This window comes from Ooceraea biroi, chromosome 9, assembly GCF_003672135.1.
Source record: "Ooceraea biroi isolate clonal line C1 chromosome 9, Obir_v5.4, whole genome shotgun sequence".
Classification (NCBI taxonomy): Eukaryota; Metazoa; Arthropoda; class Insecta; order Hymenoptera; family Formicidae; genus Ooceraea; species Ooceraea biroi.
The window spans coordinates 13,166,664-13,187,731 of NC_039514.1; the positions used below are offsets into that span (position 1 = coordinate 13,166,664).

At 43.9% G+C, this 21,068-nt stretch overlaps 1 protein-coding gene across 2 annotated transcripts in view; it reads right to left on the reverse strand.

The window, feature by feature from the left end:
• The window catches only part of LOC105277352 (transcription factor HIVEP3), a 33,272-nt gene that overhangs the window by 5,366 nt on the left and 6,838 nt on the right, over window positions 1-21,068 (reverse strand). For both annotated transcript variants that reach the window (XM_011335641.3, XM_011335640.3), the window contains exons 2-5: window positions 5,870-6,360; window positions 2,894-5,711; window positions 2,284-2,404; window positions 119-2,206 (exon numbers count right to left, since the gene is read on the reverse strand). In XM_011335641.3, the coding sequence (XP_011333943.1) occupies window positions 119-2,206; window positions 2,284-2,404; window positions 2,894-5,711; window positions 5,870-6,343 (5,501 nt within the window). In that variant the 5' untranslated portion in view covers window positions 6,344-6,360. The remainder of the gene's footprint in view (window positions 1-118; window positions 2,207-2,283; window positions 2,405-2,893; window positions 5,712-5,869; window positions 6,361-21,068) is intronic.

The window sequence follows — 21,068 nt, forward strand, 5'->3', positions numbered from 1 at the left end:
GGTTTGTCTACTTTTAACTGGCCTCTAATATATATCTGATGTAATATGCATACACATTAACTCAACATCGAGAACAATAGAAATTCTTTATTATTCGAATTCAGAACACTTCACTCACCTGACATAGTTAGGCGCCGGTCCGCTCGACGGCTGTAGAAATTCCGCTTGCGGTTTCGGATTTCCCGTATTTGGAGACGGCGATCGGAAGTCTGATCCACCTACAACCATTTTCCTGGCTACCGCATGCTTTATACTGTCCGGTGTACTCTGTTTAACTGTTTCCGTTGTGTGTTTCGGGGCAGGAGAACCGTCGAAATAAATGATGCGTATCTCTTGTGACGATGCGTTTCTCGCGTCGACATTTTGCGTTTTCGACGGTTCGTGCATAGGTGATTGCATCATCTCATAATTGGGCCGGGGATCTTGGGGTTGCACTCTATATTCCGAGAGACCTCTCATGTCACTGCTCGGTGGCCTATTATCTGAATTCGCTTGACGTATTTCCATGTTTGTCGACGGCATAAGCTCCTGGATGACTTGCATATCGTGCGCGAACGGTTTGTATTCGCGGCTAGGCGGTCTCCTCTCTTGACCGCGCATCTTGTACTCCTGCTGACCCGATAGTCTCAGTTCTTGACTCTGTGTTCTATACTCTTGATTAGGTGTTCGGACCTCCCTGCTGGACGGTCTCGCAATCAGATCAAGGTTACGCGGACTCTGATTGTGCACTCGTACATCAGTGGTTGGGGCACGTATCTCGTGATTCGCGGGCCTTATTTCCTGATTAACGGGATGACACTCCCTGGACGTTTCCATCTCGCTCATCATCTTCATCGCATTGAACATGGAACTCCTGTCTACGTCGTTGTTTGCGTGTTGCATCAACGATCTATTGCCGTCCACATTTAGGGATTTCGGTGAAGGGCAATCGATACTCGGCGTGCTACGGACGGGTGCTTCAGTAGAATAAATCGGTCTTTCTATTAAGTTGTTGTTCTTGCTCATAGGTGAACTGTACTCGATATTCTGCTTTGTACCGATCGGGCCGTTAGTTAGACCGATTTCGTAGTTTTCATGATCAGAGAGTGTGCGATTCGATTGTTCTTTATCCTTGTGAATAGCCTCGTAGTCGAACGCTCGTCTCTCTATTGCCATGTTATTCTGATAAATCTTTTCTCTAATTTCCATTTTAATGTCGTCGCTGGTGTGCTTCGTCGTGTGTTTGACTCTAGATTCCGCGAGAATGTGTTGCATTTTACCGGCGTCAGTGTACGTTACTGTCGGAATACTGTTGGAGTCAGTATGCCTGGCCCTACTCGACTCTTGATGCCGCGGGTAAATATCTCTCTCCTGCACCTGCTTGTCCAGCTTGGTGCTGCCCACGCGGTACTGCTGCTTCATTTTACTGTCCATCACGTGCCTCTCCGTGAGATACGCTTGCAACATGTGACCCTCCGCGTCCGGCTTCCATTCTCTGCCCTGAATAGGCAATCGTTCCATCGTCTGGACTATCGTCTGCAACAGGACCGGTTCCGACACGGGAGTGAGAATGTCCGCGGGCCTAGCTCTCTGCGGGATTGGCGACGGTAATAGTTGTGTGACCTGTTTTGTTGTAAGATCCATTGGTTGCGACAATTGATGACGCGACTCTGTAACTCCATTAGTGATCTGCTCGATCTCGAAGTCAGAGTCGTCTTTCTTTGATGATTGGATGACGCTGATTCTTGCCTCTTCTGTTGCACTTCGGTTCGATGGGAAGTAGTAACGGTGCGACAACTCATTTTGGATCAGTGCTGCGCCTTGCGTTACGCTTTGGCTACTCATAGTGCTTGTCGCGGTGGACACGACATTTACCGTAGACGTCGTTGGTAAGGTATACGGCGTGTACGGGTACGTTGTAGGTCTACCAGACGGCAGCAAGCCTGGTAATCGATTCATCATGTTACGTTGCGAAAGACTTAACAGACTCTGCGCTGCTTCTTGCTCCTCGCTGCCGGACTCCTCGCTTTCTTCACCATCACTATCTTCTTCTTCTTCGGAAGATTCTTCCGCATTGCCACCACCGGCCGCTAATCGCGCGATAGCCTCCTTGTCAATGTTTTCGTCGCATACGGTCGTGGGAACCGGAATTACTCCTAGTTCTACGCATTTCTTGTAGTGGGCTTTGGACTTCATGTGCTTCGTCAGATTACCTTTTGTTTTGAAACTGTTGCACGAATAATCGACTGATTAATTATCGAAATCTATATTTAATACATTTTTTATTTTTAAGTTATAACTTACCTAAAGGCACAATGCTTGCAAGTGTACGGCCTAACATCTGTATGGGTTCTGATATGTTTCTTCAGCATAGAGGGTTTCTTACAACGAATACCGCATTCTTCACAGACGTAGCGTCCTCGACCTTATAATAATTTACATTTACAATTAACTATCGTACAAAAAGTTTTATTGAAATTAAAATAATAAATTTCGATAACTTTTAGCTTTTGCATCGTAAAGGTAAAAATTTCAATTTTCTCTCATAGATTATGTAAGATAAGAATAAAAATACAAAAAAACCTCAAGTTATCGATTGAACCTATTAAAAATTTAATTAGATTAATTCAGATAATCCTGTTACGGTGGTTGCTCAATTAAATAAATTATTCTAAATTATATCTAAATTATAGTTACACAAAGAATACTTTACTTCCGCCAGACAAATTTAACTCAGGAAAAAAAAACATTTATTAGTCGACCATTCTGGCTAGTATTCGAAAAAGCACAACGTTTCGACCCTAATTCGGACCCTTATCAAGTGAGTATGGTCGTGAGATACTATTATATTCTGAGAATATAGAGTATAGAAATGTTTAATGTAGAATAAAAATATTTAAAAAATGTTCCTTACCTCTTCCACGCACGTAAGTGTAATCCTCATTGCTCTCAAAACCTCCGTCAAATATTTTCACTCTCTTCGCTTTCTCCTGCATGTCACTCTCCAGACCGCTGTCTAGGCTGGTGGGAGTGGTTGATCGTTGCGAGGAGTGCGTCAAAATGTCTTCCTGTTTTTTCCATGCGGTGGTATAATTAAGTGGTCTGTGTCGTGAATCATAGTGCGCCATGTCTACGTCCGGCGGTGCCTCCTTGCATATCTTCCAGTTGGAGTACATTGAGAGACCATGCTGCTGTGTGACGTACATTGGCTGTGGCCGATTCAGGGTACAATAGAACACTCTGGTGGAACACTTAAGTCCCAGATATGTGTAGGCATGCCCGTTCAGATACAATTGTCCGTACGACTTTTTGGGTCGAGGTGTTTCCGGGCTGATCAGCGGCAACGTATTCGCTGTAGGCGTGATTCCATGATGCTTCTTCGGCGTAAACGTGCCGGGCTTAAGCGGCAAGGACGTGGGTCTCAAGAACTTATTGACGTTGGTCGCCTCCTTGGTCACATCAGCACTGCCGCTGCTGCTCTTTGGCGATTTGGCCTCGGGCAGCTTGTCCTTAACAACTAACTCTACGGAAGTTCTTGTTGGCACTTCTGTCTTAGAAGAGTCTAGATTCACAAGTATCACTGACGGTGCTGCACCATCAACTTTCATCTTGGCCCCATTGAAAGTGCCATCTATGCTTTTTGTCCATCGTCCATCAGATGGAAGACTACTACTATTGTTGCTGCTATTTTTTAATCGACCGTTCTCATGAGGAGATAGGTCGTACTTGGAGATCGCGATATGCGTGTCCACTGGTGCCACTCTACCGGCATCTATCTCGCTCATGCCCCAATTGGACTTTTTCCTATTATCTGGGGTAGCCTTGGGTGAATATTTCAATTTGCTGTAAGATATCGCAGGTTCCACCCCGTTTGGATAGCTGAAGACCTTGTCTATCTTACTTGGACTCTTGTCGTATGCAAACTCTCGCCTCTCCCGCGGGCTCTCTATATTCTTGTACTTTGTCGCCGCGATAGGCCTGGTATGACGATCGAATTCTTTGACTTCATCATTGATAGGCGTTCTTGGACCTGTCACGCGATACTTATCTGTCGTGGTCTCAACTTTGAGAAATTTGGGACTGATCAAGCCGCTTTTCAGATCGCTACTCGGCGTTTTGAAACTGATCTTCGTCGCCTCCTTTGCCGGACTGGCCAGATCCAACGGTTGATCCAACACGTGTCCAGACAATGGATTGGACATTCCGGATAGCGGCATGGATTGTGCCTTCACCGGACTGGCCAAATCCAAGGGCTGCGATATCATATGCAGACCCGGTAAACCTGGTATCACCTTGTAAACAGCCTCGCCAGCTGTTATGCTCGGAGATATGTCTATGGCCGGCGCGCCGGTCAAGGTATGCGGTCCGGGCATGCCAGGGACATACGGTATTACCTTACCACCATGGAGGATGCTCGTGATGCCTGCCTGCGGTAAAGTCAATGGGTTATAGGCAGTGATACTCAGCGGGTTGAGGTGCGGCTCCAGGTAGCTGTAGGACATGGCGGGCGCTAGATTGGGAGTTGATATGTTCGGTATGATGGGCGCCAACATCTTGGGCGTGTTCGGAAGAGATATAGAGGAGCTGGACGTGCTAACCGGTACACCCGGTGGCTTGTGTACCATGGTGCCACCTGAATGCAGACCTGATCTCACTACAATCGATGCTGTTTCCGACGTCACGCACTTGCTGTTCGCTACATGCTCACTCGTGGGAGAGTTTGTCTGCCGTGGTTCGATCCTCATCGTTTTCGTCTCACCTGTATTATCAAGAATCCTTACTTCGCCACCGAACATCTGTAGCGAATTCGGACGCGGATACTTGCTGAGCTCCTCCAATGATCGCAGACTTGTCGGTACATGCTCCGTTTTCTGCTTCTTGGCGGGCGGCGCATATGCATCCACTAATCTGGTATTACCCAGCAAAGGACCCGGTGAAGGTAACGGCTGCAGATTACCGTAATAATCAATGGACTTAGTATCGAAATCGGATTTCTCTAATTCCGTGTGGTAATCGGTGCTTGTCCGCGGACTGCTGATGCCTTTACAATAATACCTTCGATGGGCCTCCAGATTATCTACACTAGTATAAGGGATGTTGCAAGTGGGACAGATAAAGTTCTCGACAGTGGTCTCCGGTACCGGTCCATTTGCGGTTCCGCGAGTCTTTAGGAGCAGATCCTTGATGATCGAGCCTTCGGAATTGTGCGCGTTTCCCTGGGCGCAGCTGTCGCTGCAGCACCGTTTCCTGCTGGCAGGAATCTCTTCCGCGGAAGACAAGTTCAATGGCTGCTGCTCGAACTTTGTCTCCACCAAACTCTGCTGGCGCTGTATCAGTTTATGCAGACGTGGATCCACCGCATCAACGATCGCTTGATTATCCGTGATGATCTTGTCGATGTGTTCCTGCAGCTGTTCCGCATTCGGCTTCACAGAATTGGGCACGGAGGTAGTCGTGGAAGAAGTGGAAGAGGAAGAGAAGGATGAGGAAGAGCTACTGGAAGAACTAGGCGATAAGGAAGACGTCTCAGTGTCGTTCAGACACTGCAGCGCCGTGCGAGCTTGAAACTTTGGCTTGTAAATCTTGCCGGTCTTCACGGTTTTCGCTGTGATGGAAGACACCGCCATCGACGCCGTCGTTATCATCGTGGGTGTTGAGGCGGGAGGAGGTGGTGGCGTACCAGTGCCGTTACTAGCGCTATCCGACAAGCTTATGTCGGAATCCTCGGACGCCTGCGTGATTAGAGTGCAAAAAATGATCATTTTTGTCGCTTCATTTTTCCCATCAAAATATAATAACTTCTATCAATTACTCATTATCAATGAACTTGTGAAGCAGAGAATGATAGTTAAGCGCGGATAGATTAAAAGCTCTTAATAAAGCATCTTACCTTGTCACCTCCCAACACGCGTGCGTGAGTACGCGACCTGCAGTGCTTATACAAGTTTGATTTGGTTTTGAACGCGAATCCGCACGGCTTGCACGGATACGGCCGTTCATTCGTGTGTGCCCTGATGTGCTTCTGAAGTACACTTGGCTTGGCACACGATAGTTTGCAGTAAGGGCACACGTAGGCACTCTTTCGGGATTCGGTGATAGGCTCGGGACTCTCAGGCTCCGGAGAAGCTTCGAGTTTTTCACCAGACTCCTTCGACGATTCCTTGCCGTCCTTGTCGGCATCCTTTCGCGACTTCGGCGTCTCCGGAACGACGTTATTCGCCGTAGCCTCTTTCTTGGATTCGACTTTCGGCTCGACCTCGGTGGTCGCCATCTTCTTGAACTTCTTATGTAGGTACTTTGGTTCGCCATCATTGTTGTTGTTGTTGTTATTGTTGTTGTTGTTGGTCAGCTGTGGATCTGTCATCGCCACAGTATGAGTCTCTGCAAACACAACACAGTACATTTAATCACTGCCGACTGTCGGACTGAAAAAAGGAATGGAACGAAGACGAGAAGGAAGAGGAGGAGGCAACAAAATCAGAGTGTGACGAGTGGTGGGTTCTCAGGTGACTCAGACGCGAGAACGAACGACGTGCATGATGACGGGGGGAAGAGGCGTGATTCACAAAGAATTCTCGATAATGTGTGCGAATCGCCGAGACTATTCCGCGAAGCGGACGCGCATTAATCCGCGATTAATCTCATATTATTGTAATCGCTAATTACGTTCCGCATAATCGGGATGCTGTGACGCGATCGTCGACGCGGAGAACGAACGCGTGAAAAGTCCCGAAGTAACGGATCGATTTTCTATTTTTTTTGTTACATAACGCGTGACATTACGTAAGCCGCTAATGACGCGTCGAATTCGCGGTGACAACAGGTTCGTCCGGGTAATACGCTTCATCGTCGTCGCGCGTGATGACGATTGTACGTAAGGAAAGTACTCGAAGCAATAGTAATCGCAATAGCAATGATGTCGATTGGAAATTTCTACGTGCATCGTGTCAATTACCTCGTGACGTTTTCATAAATACGTTCTTACGATATAGACGTTAATGCATTCTTGATGTCTCGTGCGTAATACAAGAAATAAATGTGGATAAGAAAATACCGATTTTCGCTTCGTATACGTTTATTACGTATATTATGCATTACGTTTATTCGTATACGTTTACGTTGATTACGTAGTGCCAACGATTATATTACGGCATAACAACGAATTAATTTGTTATGACTAATCGACTAATCAAATCATATGTGTGATCGAATCGTCAGATGCAAACGTTACAGTTGCCTTAGAAGCTTGTTTTAATTTGCAAATGTTATATTTATAAATGTTATATTTCAAATGTTAAGAATATCGTTAACATATTCATTTATTTTAGTCTAGAACCTTAACTTATTCAATATTTGTATATTAAACAATAGTCAAGCAAAGATAAGATAATGAGACGACATATGATTTTATATATTGAAAGAAAGATTTGTTCGCGATTATTATTATTTAATTTATTTTTTGTGTGTAAATGGTACCAATACTTGATGGCGAAGAAGACATAATAACGTTAGTGCATCCGCTATCATTCCACCATTTGTCATTCTCAGATGCACCCGCTCACATGAGGAAAGTAACTGGCGGATACTCTGCGCTGCACTTTCGCGACCGGGAAAAACTTTGTCGTGAATAACCGCTAAGAATAATCTGTCAATAGATACTTTTGCGCGAGGAAAAAATAGTGGTGCTATAGCTAAAACGGATGGAAACCCGCACGGGAAAAATACCGGCGATCACATAAGAACTCCGCAAATAATTCACTTAGGATTAGTTGATTACGCATCTTGCGGTACGCAAGATCCCAGATTCCACTTAACCCTTTTGCGTATGTAAATACGTATGGCTTTATAAAAAAAACTCTTAAGTACCAGAAATTAATTTCAATCGATTAGTTTCTGACGTTTATACATCAAGAAGTGCTGCTCTTGAATGAAATGTTTTAAAATCTCATTAAAGACGATTGTCTCTCCAAAATTTCTATCAGATATTAACGAATCAATTAAAAGCTTCTTAGTGCATTAAAGTTAAAGAGCTATCGTAATTGCGAGCTATGTCAAAGAGAAGATCGGTTCAAATGTGATTAACCATGTGTTCAATATTCAAGACACGACAGGTCGTCCGCGGAATTATGCGGCAATGCGATGTTACGAGAGCGGAAGTGGAGAACGGGTTCAACAGTTCAAAGCTGTTTACGCACGAGTGACACTTTTCTGCACCCGTATTTCCATTTATACGCGATCGAGGTCTTCCGTGTTCGCCGTGGTTGATCGACGACGAATTATTTAGCGCGGGAATTATTTAGGATCGTAACTTCGACATTCCGGTCTCTATTTCTCGACGGGCGTCGTCGACCTATATACGTCGATTAATCGCACAATTACCGATTACAGCATCATATGTCGAAATGTCGGATGCAGTTGACGTGTAACTCTTTCGCTGTAATTCATATTTGATACAGTCCATGAACTGCTATTATTATGTGCTGTTATTAGCACTACGTTTCTGTAATAACATCTAAAGATTCCATTCCAGGGAAGATTTAATTTATAGAATTATTAGAAAATTATTCAAATTAGATCCATATGTATTCAAGCTTTTAGATGTTACATAAGATGACATTTTACCCAGAAATTACTATATTTTTACTATATTTCTAAATTTTCTCATTCTAATTTAAAAAATCAAGGAATATGTTTTTTGTCCTTTTGAACCTTTCCACGATATATTGTCATTATGTGACGTATAAATTATTCAGAGTGGATTGTGCATAATTTAAATTTTTGATTGAGTTCACTGTAGAGTTACGAGTGTTTGTAGTCTGCAAAAATTTAACCGTTATTGTCTCTGGAAACACAATCGTTGATTATGAGGGCTTAAGAATTTTCCTATGCATTTGTGCACATCAAAGAAGATCGAATATTACTTTATAAAAAATGAATGCAATTAACGCAGATTGATAAGAGATCGATAAACATAAATTTAATAAAATCCACGCTTAAAATCGATTGAACACATTTCCAATAAATAAATTGCTTCATGAAGCATTCAACATAGGCACGATTTTAACACTAGTAAAGAGATTTAATTATTTGCGTTTTAAAATATCATAACTTCATCTATTGTTTAACTTATTTCCATATAAAACAGTTCAATCGTCATTGTAATCAGTTCGAATCATACGGATTTTCTATGAATAATCATATTTATTATATTTTCTTTCCTTTCGTTCGATCATCCTCTCATCTCGTGTTCCTTGCAGAAGAATTCGCGTCCTCAACCGGGCGTCCACGTTATTCTCGCGTATATTTTTATAGCTAGCAGAAATCGCCGTCCTTTTCTTGGACGCCACTTTCGCGGCACCGTTCGCCGAAGTGTCCCGGTAATTTTGGCCCACGCTATTTATACGCGCAAATAGTCGAGAGAGAAAGAGAATGAAAGGAAAAGAGGGAAGGAGAAAACGAGAGAGGCAGAGAAAGAGAAAAAGAGGAACGAGAGAAGTTGGCAGGACACGAGCCAACCTGGTTCGCCGACGGAGACATTCCTCATGGGGAGTTACCCGTCCAAACGAACCAGACTCACGTCGACGTTCCATTTGGCACTGATCGTCTCCTCCGTTCAGAGGAAAGAAACACCAGGGAAATCACCGCGAAACTTTCGATTCTCGCGAAGATGCCTGATGCATTGCGCGCTGTAACTCGCGCGACATTGTGTGTGTGCGAATTACATTACGTACGATAATACAGAATTCTATCCTACAAAGCCTTCTGCTCAAGGAAAGATATAATTGCGTTTTTTTTTTTAAATCAGAAGGAAAGATCGTTTAACATCACATTTAATGATAAATGCGTTTTTTAATTACGCTCACGCGTCGCTCTTCGCGTTCATCTTTAATTCGTTCTGACAATTCTAAACCATCGATCGATCATCCTACAACTGCGATCCGTCCAGATGCCGGAACGGGAGACACTCACATTACTCGGTTTAAATCCGATCATTCGAGCACCGAAGGCGGCGGGCGGTGAATCGCGTTGATTGTAGCTGTGGCTATAAAGTTTACAGCGCGCGCGGGTACAATAGGTCGATCGGCGGATGATAAAGCCCCTTTTATAAGAAACCACACTGTGGGAGGATACGGATGACGCAGACACACGCGGGATACACGCGAACTTCATTAGATCGGCGGGCGGTGGCGGCGGCGGATCCGACAGAAATGAATGAAACGGCCGCTGTACGTTCTCTCTCCTCGTCGTCGAGTCCATTCTTGCTCGTTCTCTGCTGCGCGGACGCGCGCACGACACGATATCTATGCGGTATTATCGCAGGATGTTTTATGCGTTACAGACCAACCTAAAAGTTCATGCACGAGGAAACTGAGTCACCGGCGTAAACCGCTTGGACGCGCGATCGCATTCGCACAGTCGCGAGTTTATGTAAAGCTGTTGCTGGGCGTTGTATGGCGCGGGCATGCCATTATTTGACGAGCATCTACGCAACAGTAGCGTACACAATGACGACACGTGTGCCATGTACGTCAGTGTGCAGGCATCGGTGGATTTTGAGTCATATTCTTGCAAGCGATTGCAGTGATTCGCAACTCGCGATAATCAATTGGAAGTCAGAGAATCCAGAGTGAGCTTGTTTGTCGGTTTAGTTAGACGTTATTTTGACAGAATAGTAGAAGTCAAATCTGCTATTTTCCGCTTTGATTGATACGCACTTTTGATATAACTATCGTTTTTGATTTTATGATTAAGATTACTAGTTGTTAAAGATATTTGGAGAAATATATTTGTTTGTCTTGCATTTCGATTTCGATCGCTGCGCGCACTGAATCGAGGCTGATAACAAAAGTAAATTAAAAGGGACGTCGATAACGCAAGAATTATTATTGTAACGCTCAAGTTTGAGATTATTCAATTAACGATTTCTCAAATATTTGTCCAAAATTGCAGCTTGTTATCGAAGTTATTCGTGCATTATGTACGCGTACTTTGCGAGAGTACGCCAACGTGTATGGCCATGCAATAAATACGGTAAGTCCGTATACACACTCGCGGATTCCGCACAGCAACGAAAATGGGTCATGATATGTTTTGTTTGCATTTCGAGCAAACGCAGATGCAGATTTCGGTAGACTACACTCGACGGTATAAAATACGTCACAGCTATTTCTCCGCGCGACTAACGCGCTCTAATAATGACTGCGTCGATGCGTTTAATTGCTTGAGAAATTAACGAGAGTTGATAACGTAATAAGCGATGTTATTGCTTAACGGCGTGACCATTTTTATATAGACATGGAAAGTGTAACGGTTTCTAAAACTGTTCTGACACAAAAAACAGTACAAAACCACGTTACAAATAAAATATGTTTTAATCATAATTAATTAAAAAATTAAAAGTGTATTTGTATAACGTTTTCCCTCAGAATCTTAACTAATAGACACTTCCCGAGTCGAAATTTTGCGCCTACTTTAATGCTTTTAGCAGTCGTACGAACCTACTTTTAGGAAAATAGAACCTGGAACTCTTACATTGAAACTCAAACTCCTACAAACAGATGTTAACATGCTATTTTGACCCTGCAACATTCGGCTATAATCTTGATCGTAACCTGCCTTGACGCTCTAGCGGCAAAAAAGGAAATTTCGGACATATTTTAGTGTTAAAGTAGTAGCTAAATAGACGCTGAGTAACGCCTCAAATGAAGAATTCGAGGTTCAATGTAGAACTAAAATTTCGACTCGGGTTGTCAGATCTTAATTTACTGTGACATAAAGATGCAAGAAAATCGACGTGACCTTATCTCGCATTGACATTTAGCATCTTCTATCCGGAATTACCTTCAATTTACTATTTACTGCAAAGTGAAAATTCGCGACGCGGTTGTACACGGGAATTGCTTTCGTCTTATTTATTGGGTCGTCCGGAAAGTTCGTGCCGATTTTTAATAGATGGCGTTGGAACATGTCTGAATATATCAATGTTATTGAAAACATACGATTTATATACATATGCTTAAAGGTGACATTTCAACGCATCTTTAGGAAAAAAGTTGTTTCAGATAAATTGATTCGTGTCAGTTTTGTACTCTTGTGAAGATGGAAGAAAACAAAGAACATTTTAGACACTTGATGCTTTTCTATTACCGGAAAGGCAAAAATGCCTCACAAGCAACAAATTCGATATGTTCTGTTTACGGAGAAGGCGCTTTAGCTGAAAGAACCGTACGTAAGTGGTTCGCTAAGTTTAGAGCTGGTGATTTTAACCTTAAAGACCAAGAACGCTCGGGCAGACCTCTACTACTGATGATGACCAAATCAAGACACTGATCGAGAATAACCCGCGCTACACGACACGCGAATTAGCAAAGATACTGAAAATATCGAAAACCACTGTCCACGATCATGTAGTGAAGCTTGGTTACGTAAGTCGCTGTGATGTATGGGTTCCGCATAATTTGGCCGAAAAAATTTAATGGATCGCATTTCCATCTGCGACTCGCTGTACAAGCGCAACGCAAACGTACCATTTTTTAAGCAATTAGTGACGGGTGACGAAAAATGGATCATTTACAACAATGTAGAACGAAAAAGATCCTGGGGTAAGCGAAATGAACCAGCATTAACCACTCCGAAAGCCGGCCTTCATCCAAAAAAAGTCATGCTCTGTGTCTGGTGGGATTGGAAAGAAATCCTATATTATGAGCTCCTACCACACAACCAAACGATAAATGCAGATAAGTACTGCTCGCGACTGGACGAATTAAAGACAGCGATTCAGGAAAAACGTCCAGAATTAGCCAATAGGAAGGGCGTCGTGTTCCATCAGGACAATGCCAGACCTCATGTTTCTTTGACTACCCGACAAAAATTGTTGGAGTTTGGCTGGGATGTGCCACCTCACCCACCGTATTCACCAGACATTGCACCTTCAGACTTTCACTTATTTAGGTCTGTGCAAAATTCTCTTAGCGGCAAGAACTTCAACTCTTTGATCGACATAAAAAACCACCTTGAGGAGTTTTTCGCCGAGAAACCTAAGAAGTTCTGGGAGAATGGAATCTTCCAGTTGCGTGAAAGATGGACAAAGGTTGTGAAACAAAACGGTGCATACATAAGTCAATAAATATTTATCGACATAAAAAAATGTTGCCTTTGAATTTTCCTTCAAAATCGGTACGAACTTTCCGGACGACCCAATATATACGCATTCGTATACACGCGTCTAACGCACTTTGCCCTTCTTCCTACGAATGAGTTTAATCGCATTATGAGTTGCATATCTCGCAAGTACGTGGAATCATCGGTTTTCTTGCCGGGATGCAATCCGAAAATATAGATTCGCGAATAAGAATTCATCCGAAACTAAAAATCGCACCCCTGGCATTTTATTTTAGATTGATCGTTCCGTCAAAGAACGGACGAGAGGGTTTTTCGATGTGCCATTGTGCGCAATAAAGTTGCTTGCGGGCTCCCGGCGCATAAAGTTTTATTTTCAGGCTGTCGGCCGCCGAGTTTAGCGATATCGCCCACGTCGTCGTTTTCGTCGGTACGAATAAAATCCCGACGCGGAGAGCCGGCTTGCGAGCTGGTCGAGTCCCTGGGGTATTTTATTGATGTATTGGCGTTATTATTGTTTGCCCTCTATCTCGATAGTTCGCTCCCTGACCTCGGTCCCCTCCCCGTGCATCCCATTGCATTGCGTACGCGTGTGAAGATAACACCCGCTGCATCCCGCCATGTTCGATCAAAAGCGAGCACCAGGCGAATTTGTACGGTTTACGATGAACGATCGTAAACCCGGATGAATCATTCGGTCTTTCATTATTTTTAGTCAGTCATTCGTTACATTGCAGGCGAGAATCAAAATAAGAGACACATTCTTTCGCTTCTCTCGCTGTGCGAGACATACAAGCGAACATACGTTCGGGGCGGAATAATAAAATGTCCAAGTTTTTAATTTAAATATGTGCGCGATCATTTTCGTCCTCAGTCAGAGTTCCTGTTTTTTAACACGCGGAAGAAAAATATTGATAAATATAAATGCCTTACGTCCGATGTGGAATTACATAACACACGAGATTACTTTGAATTTCTGAATCGATCGGTTAAACGGAACCCGCTTTCAACCACTAGTTGATCGTGTCTCTCGGATTAGTTATGGTGTTCTGCATTGCAACACTTTGGCATTTCCAACATGTTATTAAGTGGATGTAGCAGGAAACGAGTTGGAGATATCGGCTCGTGTGATTTAGGCACAAAGCCTTGGGCGAGAGTCCGACGAAGCAAAGCGTAAATCGTACAAATGACCAATTGCAACCTATGAATAGTCCGTTCAGTCTGCAGTCGTGCGTCGCACGACGTACATCGTGCTACCATATAGACCTGACAATTTGTTAATCGTTTTATGCCGGACGTGTGAGACGCGTTAAACGCTCGTTCAACCGACCGCAGCTTAATCCCGTCATATCTCAATTGTCATGCTTATTCACGCCTCGAAGAACCGTTTTCCAATCGAGCTTTTCGAAGTCTTATTGTTAGCCGAAAGCTTTGTCTCTCGTATCTCTCGACGCGTTGCAACAACTTCATAAATCATACATCTCATTAATGCGGTCGAATAACCGTAATTGCTTTAAGATCTCCAGAATCTCTTGATTCTCGCGTGCTGATTTATAATAACGATCCCAGAAATGTTGACATTTCGTTGCAATAAAGGCATTGCGTTTTCAGGTCGCTATGATAGTATCTCTATTTTTCTGTTTCATATTTTTCATGTTTCGTTTCAACCTCGTTATCAGCTTTTCCAATTGGGGATTCGACTCGTGCTAGAACGTCATCAGCCTGATAATGTAATTGTAACACGTGTCTCTATCGGTCGTGCGTAGTTAAGTGGGAAAACAAGCTCTCTCGTAATCTCGATTAATTGCCGCGCGAAACATAAGAAGTCCGTGGTCGCTCGCTCTTATCTAGCTCAATTGAGAAACGGGAAACCAGACTTGAATGGCGTTGCACCATTCTCGCGTGTTATACAACGACGCCAGGCGCCCCGCACCTGTACATAAAGTCAGCGAATTCCCGACATTCCGTCGTACGTGAATCAGTGGTGATCGAGCGTTATCGAGCGCGATTGCGGAAACCGGCTTGACGGACTCGCGACGGACTTTCGCCAGCGGGATCACAGATCTCTTTCTCTCTCTCTCTCTCTTTCTTCTTCGCATCGAGATGGCCGGGATAATCTTAGCGATGTCGCAGGCTTTTAAATATTTAACATGACGAGTCCGACCGACAGTCATCCGATACAGGAAAACTGTCGCGCAAAACGACTCGAGGTATCTCGATTCTGAGTCAGACTCGGGTCAGTTCCCCTCCTCGTTCGTTCATTAATTCCGCTCGAGCTTGTGTACAGTTCCCTCCTGTCGGTATGAGGGACGAAGTTTAATTTAACACTAATACAGAAATCAATAATGGCATGGCACAGCTTTTCGTAGTGTGGACGTTTATTGTCATATACTCGTTCCATGGGCAATGTTAGTAATTTTAACTGTCCACTAATGGTATTTTAATGCACGTAGATGGCATATTCATTCACATTTATTGCGGATGTATCACCAGATTGCCCGTGTGTCAGATGCACAAATGCGGCGCACCAATTAGCCTCCGTTTGCAATATTTCGCGACGAATCGAACCAACGACGCGCACTGTTTATCCGAATCGATTCGTTCTCTCATTTAAATTGAAGAATTTCAAAGTGTTATAAATATTTATGGAACTGTATCAATGTTTTCAACTGTAGTATAGTATACCATGACAGTGATCCGAATGTATACTTAAAAATTTTTAAATATATTGTAATTCATAAAGATACTAAAGTATTGTTATTTGCTCTCCAATTAATGGAAACTGTTTCTTTTTCTTCCTATAGAATTCATTAACAGATCTGAAACGCGCTCTCCCGCGCACAGTGAATGAATTGAACGCTCAAAGTGCGTCGTCGCGGAAACGAGATCGGGAATCGCCCGTGCAGGGTATCACGTAGCGAGCCCGCCCCGCCGCACCGGATGAAGATTCCTCCGTCCGCCCGCACGCGCGTTGGTCGCGGTCTCCGTCCGTGTCTGGGCTGTACTCGGGGATCGTACTCGCCCGTTGCACGCGGCGGCCGTACGCGTGGTTGTACGGTGCTGCCGCCAGCGAGGAAGCGGGAGATTCCCGCGACGCGCAAGTGAGTCACGCGCGCGACCCGAGCTACCATTGTCCTCGTCCTCGTCGTCGTCGTCGTTGCCGCCGCCGCCGCGCGCGTCTGACGAAGAGCGACCGGTTTCCCCGCCGCTCGCTCTTCCCGCAACGCGTCTGACGAAGCAGCCGCAGCCTCTCTCCCCTGCCGTCGGCCTTCGCGCGGCCGCTGCTATCGGTGACGCGCCACACACACGCGCGCGCGCACACATCCGTACACACGTGCGGACGGACGCGCGCGCGCGTCCGCTCTCGGGGATTCCGCCCGACACTCCGCGCGCGCTTTCCGAGCAGCAGTCCCTCCTCCTTCACCGCGCTCGTTCACGAAGGAGACCCCCGGCACGAATCCGCACGCCGCTCCGCTTCGCTCGCCGTCGGTGAACGGGTGATTGGGTCACGCACCCCGTCGTGCGTCTACGTGCCCTAGGACGTTCACGGCCGCATATCCGCGGAATTCCCCGCCTTCTCCCGTAGACTCCCGAGGACGAGATCTCATCTCGATACCGAAGCGATGATACAGATATTTTTCTGTCTATTGGATGATCTCCCTTTACGATTTCCTTGTCTCCTTTCATTTTCTTGATTTTATTTTACTGTTGCTTTATGCTTGTCGCTGTCGCGCAAGACACGTGGACTCCGACTCCGTGAGATACGATCGAACTTTCGCCGCGACGGTGCGTACCTCCCTTCCCTCACTCTCCGCTCAAGCGAACGTGAATCACACCGCGCGAGCGAGATTTTAATCCAGCCTCGCCTCTCTATCGTTACATCATTTAATCAGCGCGCACTATCTGAATTTTATAAATGTCGTGTTAGTCTATAGAGATCCGTAAATTCGTGAAGGGACCCGAGTTGAAATTTTAGTTCTACATTGAACCTCGAATTCTTCATTTGAGGCGTTACTCAGCGTCTATTTAGCTACTACTTTAACACTAAAATATGTCCGAAATTTCCTTTTTTGCCGCTAGAGCGTCAAAGCAGGTTACGATCAAGATTATAGCCGAATGTTGCAGGGTCAAAATAGCATGTTAACATCTGTTTGTAGGAGTTTGAGTTTCAATGTAAGAGTTCTAGGATCTATTTTCCTAAAAGTAGGTTCGTACGACTGCTAAAAGCATTAAAGTAGGCGCAAAATTTCGACTCGGGATATTCCGTGACACAGCCCGAGTTGAAATTTTAGTTCTACATTGAACCTCGAATTCTTCATTTGAGGCGTTACTCAGCGTCTATTTAGCTACTACTTTAACACTAAAATATGTCCGAAATTTCCTTTTTTGCCGCTAGAGCGTCAAGGCAGGTTACGATCAAGATTATAGCCGAATGTTGCAGGGTCAAAATAGCATGTTAACATCTGTTTGTAGGAGTTTGAGTTTCAATGTAAGAGTTCCAGGTTCTATTTTCCTAAAAGTAGGTTCGTACGACTGCTAAAAGCATTAAAGTAGGCGCAAAATTTCGACTCAGGATATTCCGTGACACAGCCCGAGTTTAAATTTTAGTTCTACATTGAACCTCGAATTCTTCATTTGAGGCGTTATTCGGCGTCTATTTAGCTACTACTTTAACACTAAAATATGTCCGAAATTTCCTTTTTTGCCGCTAGAGCGTCAAGGCAGGTTACGATCAAGATTATAGCCGAATGTTGCAGGGTCAAAATAGCATGTTAACATCTTTTTGTAGGAGTTTGAGTTTCAATGTAAGAGTTCTAGGTTCTATTTTCCTAAAAGTAGGTTCGTACGACTGCTAAAAGCATTAAAGTAGGCGCAAAATTTCGACTCGGGATATTCCGTGACACAGCCCGAGTTGAAATTTTAGTTCTACATTGAACCTCGAATTCTTCATTTGAGGCGTTATTCGGCGTCTATTTAGCTACTACTTTAACACTAAAATATGTCCGAAATTTCCTTTTTTGCCGCTAGAGCGTCAAGGCAGGTTACGATCAAGATTATAGCCGAATGTTGCAGGGTCAAAATAGCATGTTAACATCTTTTTGTAGGAGTTTGAGTTTCAATGTAAGAGTTCTAGGTTCTATTTTCCTAAAAGTAGGTTCGTACGACTGCTAAAAGCATTAAAGTAGGCGCAAAATTTCGACTCGGGATATTCCGTGACACAGCCCGAGTTGAAATTTTAGTTCTACATTGAACCTCGAATTCTTCATTTGAGGCGTTACTCAGCGTCTATTTAGCTACTACTTTAACACTAAAATATGTCCGAAATTTCCTTTTTTGCCGCTAGAGCGTCAAAGCAGGTTACGATCAAGATTATAGCCGAATGTTGCAGGGTCAAAATAGCATGTTAACATCTGTTTGTAGGAGTTTGAGTTTCAATGTAAGAGTTCCAGGTTCTATTTTCCTAAAAGTAGGTTCGTACGACTGCTAAAAGCATTAAAGTAGGCGCAAAATTTCGACTCGGGATATTCCGTGACACAGCCCGAGTTGAAATTTTAGTTCTACATTGAACCTCGAATTCTTCATTTGAGGCGTTACTCAGCGTCTATTTAGCTACTACTTTAACACTAAAATATGTCCGAAATTTCCTTTTTTGCCGCTAGAGCGTCAAGGCAGGTTACGATCAAGATTATAGCCGAATGTTGCAGGGTCAAAATAGCATGTTAACATCTGTTTGTAGGAGTTTGAGTTTCAATGTAAGAGTTCTAGGATCTATTTTCCTAAAAGTAGGTTCGTACGACTGCTAAAAGCATTAAAGTAGGCGCAAAATTTCGACTCGGGATATTCCGTGACACAGCCCGAGTCGAAATTTTAGTTCTACATTGAACCTCGAATTCTTCATTTGAGGCGTTATTCGGCGTCTGTTTAGCTACTACTTTAACACTAAAATATGTCCGAAATTTCCTTTTTTGCCGCTAGAGCGTCAAAGCAGGTTACGATCAAGATTATAGCCGAATGTTGCAGGGTCAAAATAGCATGTTAACATCTGTTTGTAGGAGTTTGAGTTTCAATGTAAGAGTTCTAGGATCTATTTTCCTAAAAGTAGGTTCGTACGACTGCTAAAAGCATTAAAGTAGGCGCAAAATTTCGACTCGGGATATTCCGTGACACAGCCCGAGTTTAAATTTTAGTTCCACATTGAACCTCGAATTCTTCATTTGAGGCGTTATTCGGCGTCTATTTAGCTACTACTTTAACACTAAAATATGTCCGAAATTTCCTTTTTTGCCGCTAGAGCGTCAAGGCAGGTTACGATCAAGATTATAGCCGAATGTTGCAGGGTCAAAATAGCATGTTAACATCTGTTTGTAGGAGTTTGAGTTTCAATGTAAGAGTTCTAGGTTCTATTTTCCTAAAAGTAGGTTCGTACGACTGCTAAAAGCATTAAAGTAGGCGCAAAATTTCGACTCGGGGAGATACGCCAGACGCCTCTTCCTGGTTAATTGATCGACTTGACGCGGCGACTCGATTGAGTCATTCAAGTATCGACCATGTTAGGCGCGTGTAAACAATACGACTCCATATTTACCCTCTCCGAGTCGTTTAATTAGATTCTATTAGATTAGATTCTAACGCGCCGTTATCATCACCGCTTTTGCGTGTGTGCTTATGACGCACGGCGTAAATCCAATAATAAATTCTTCGTACTCGATCGCCGTCTCATTATAAGTACTGCGATACGCCTCCTCTATGAATTGCAAATCTGCCGAGGATTGCTGATCGAATATGTGAGACAGATGGACGAGCACATTTGACGCATGTCGCGAAATTCCTGAAAATTGAAACGAATGTTTGCACAGCAAATAACACGATCCTTCCTGTTTTTACGTCGCGAGCTTTCTAGTTACATGTCGTGACTGTTTTCCCGCGGAAGCAAACGAACCGAGCGAGAAGCTGATTATCGAGAGAAGCAACAAGCTCCGTTGTACTACAAGCGATTAAACCGTGACATCCGCAATTCCTGTGCCAATCTTGGTAATCGTATCACGATCAGCGGAAGACGATACGTCATACTATAACTGTAACTCCGATTTAAAATCCGTTGTCGATTTACCGTACGCAAAACTACTCGGGATACTCGTCTAGCTGGAGATCGATAGCGACCATATACAACAGATTAATATTCTTCTTCAATCTAATCTTGAATCGAAACCAATGTTTTAATGAAAATGTGCTCTTTGTCGGATTGCTATTCATATCATCTAGCAAAGTGGCCAAGTTCTAGAGATCACATTGTCGGGATTAAGAACCCGAGAATACGGGAGTCTAGCAAGAACGGCCAGTGTCGTACGATCCTTTTAAGCTTATTACAAGACCATAACAGGTTTATAGTATTGAGGACCGAGCGTAATGAAGTCCACTGAATTTACGACGGGGGTGCGCGGGCAATTAAGGTAAATTTAGATAGCGAATAAAGTAAATTCCATTGTATCTCGTGCCGCGCAACACAAGGTCCCTCACGAGGTATTTTAACTCCGCGGCTGTTCGCGACGCGAAACACGAGTTTTCCATTTGATCTCATAAATTTATTTTGAGAAAAAACCAATATCGTTCGATGTTGAGCGATATATATCCTCGCTAGAATCGAACGGCTCAATTTAAGAGAGATGACAAGTGTTTAACGTGAACGTTTACACAGTTATACATTTCAGATTATCGGAAATAAAAGGTGCGGATGAAGTTGCTTTCGTGGCATCGATAAGACGGAATTTCAGCCTGAGTGCAACGCGCTTATCGCTCACAGATTAAAACACCGTCTTACGTTACGTAATGTGCTTTATGCAATCGGCGCGTTAAGTCGCAAGTCGTTCTTCTCTTATTTATGACGTAAGAAATCCGGAATCGCAATTCCACAAAAGGTGTCAATACTCGATGTTCTCTCGATCTCTTCCGCGTGACGTACGACGGATATC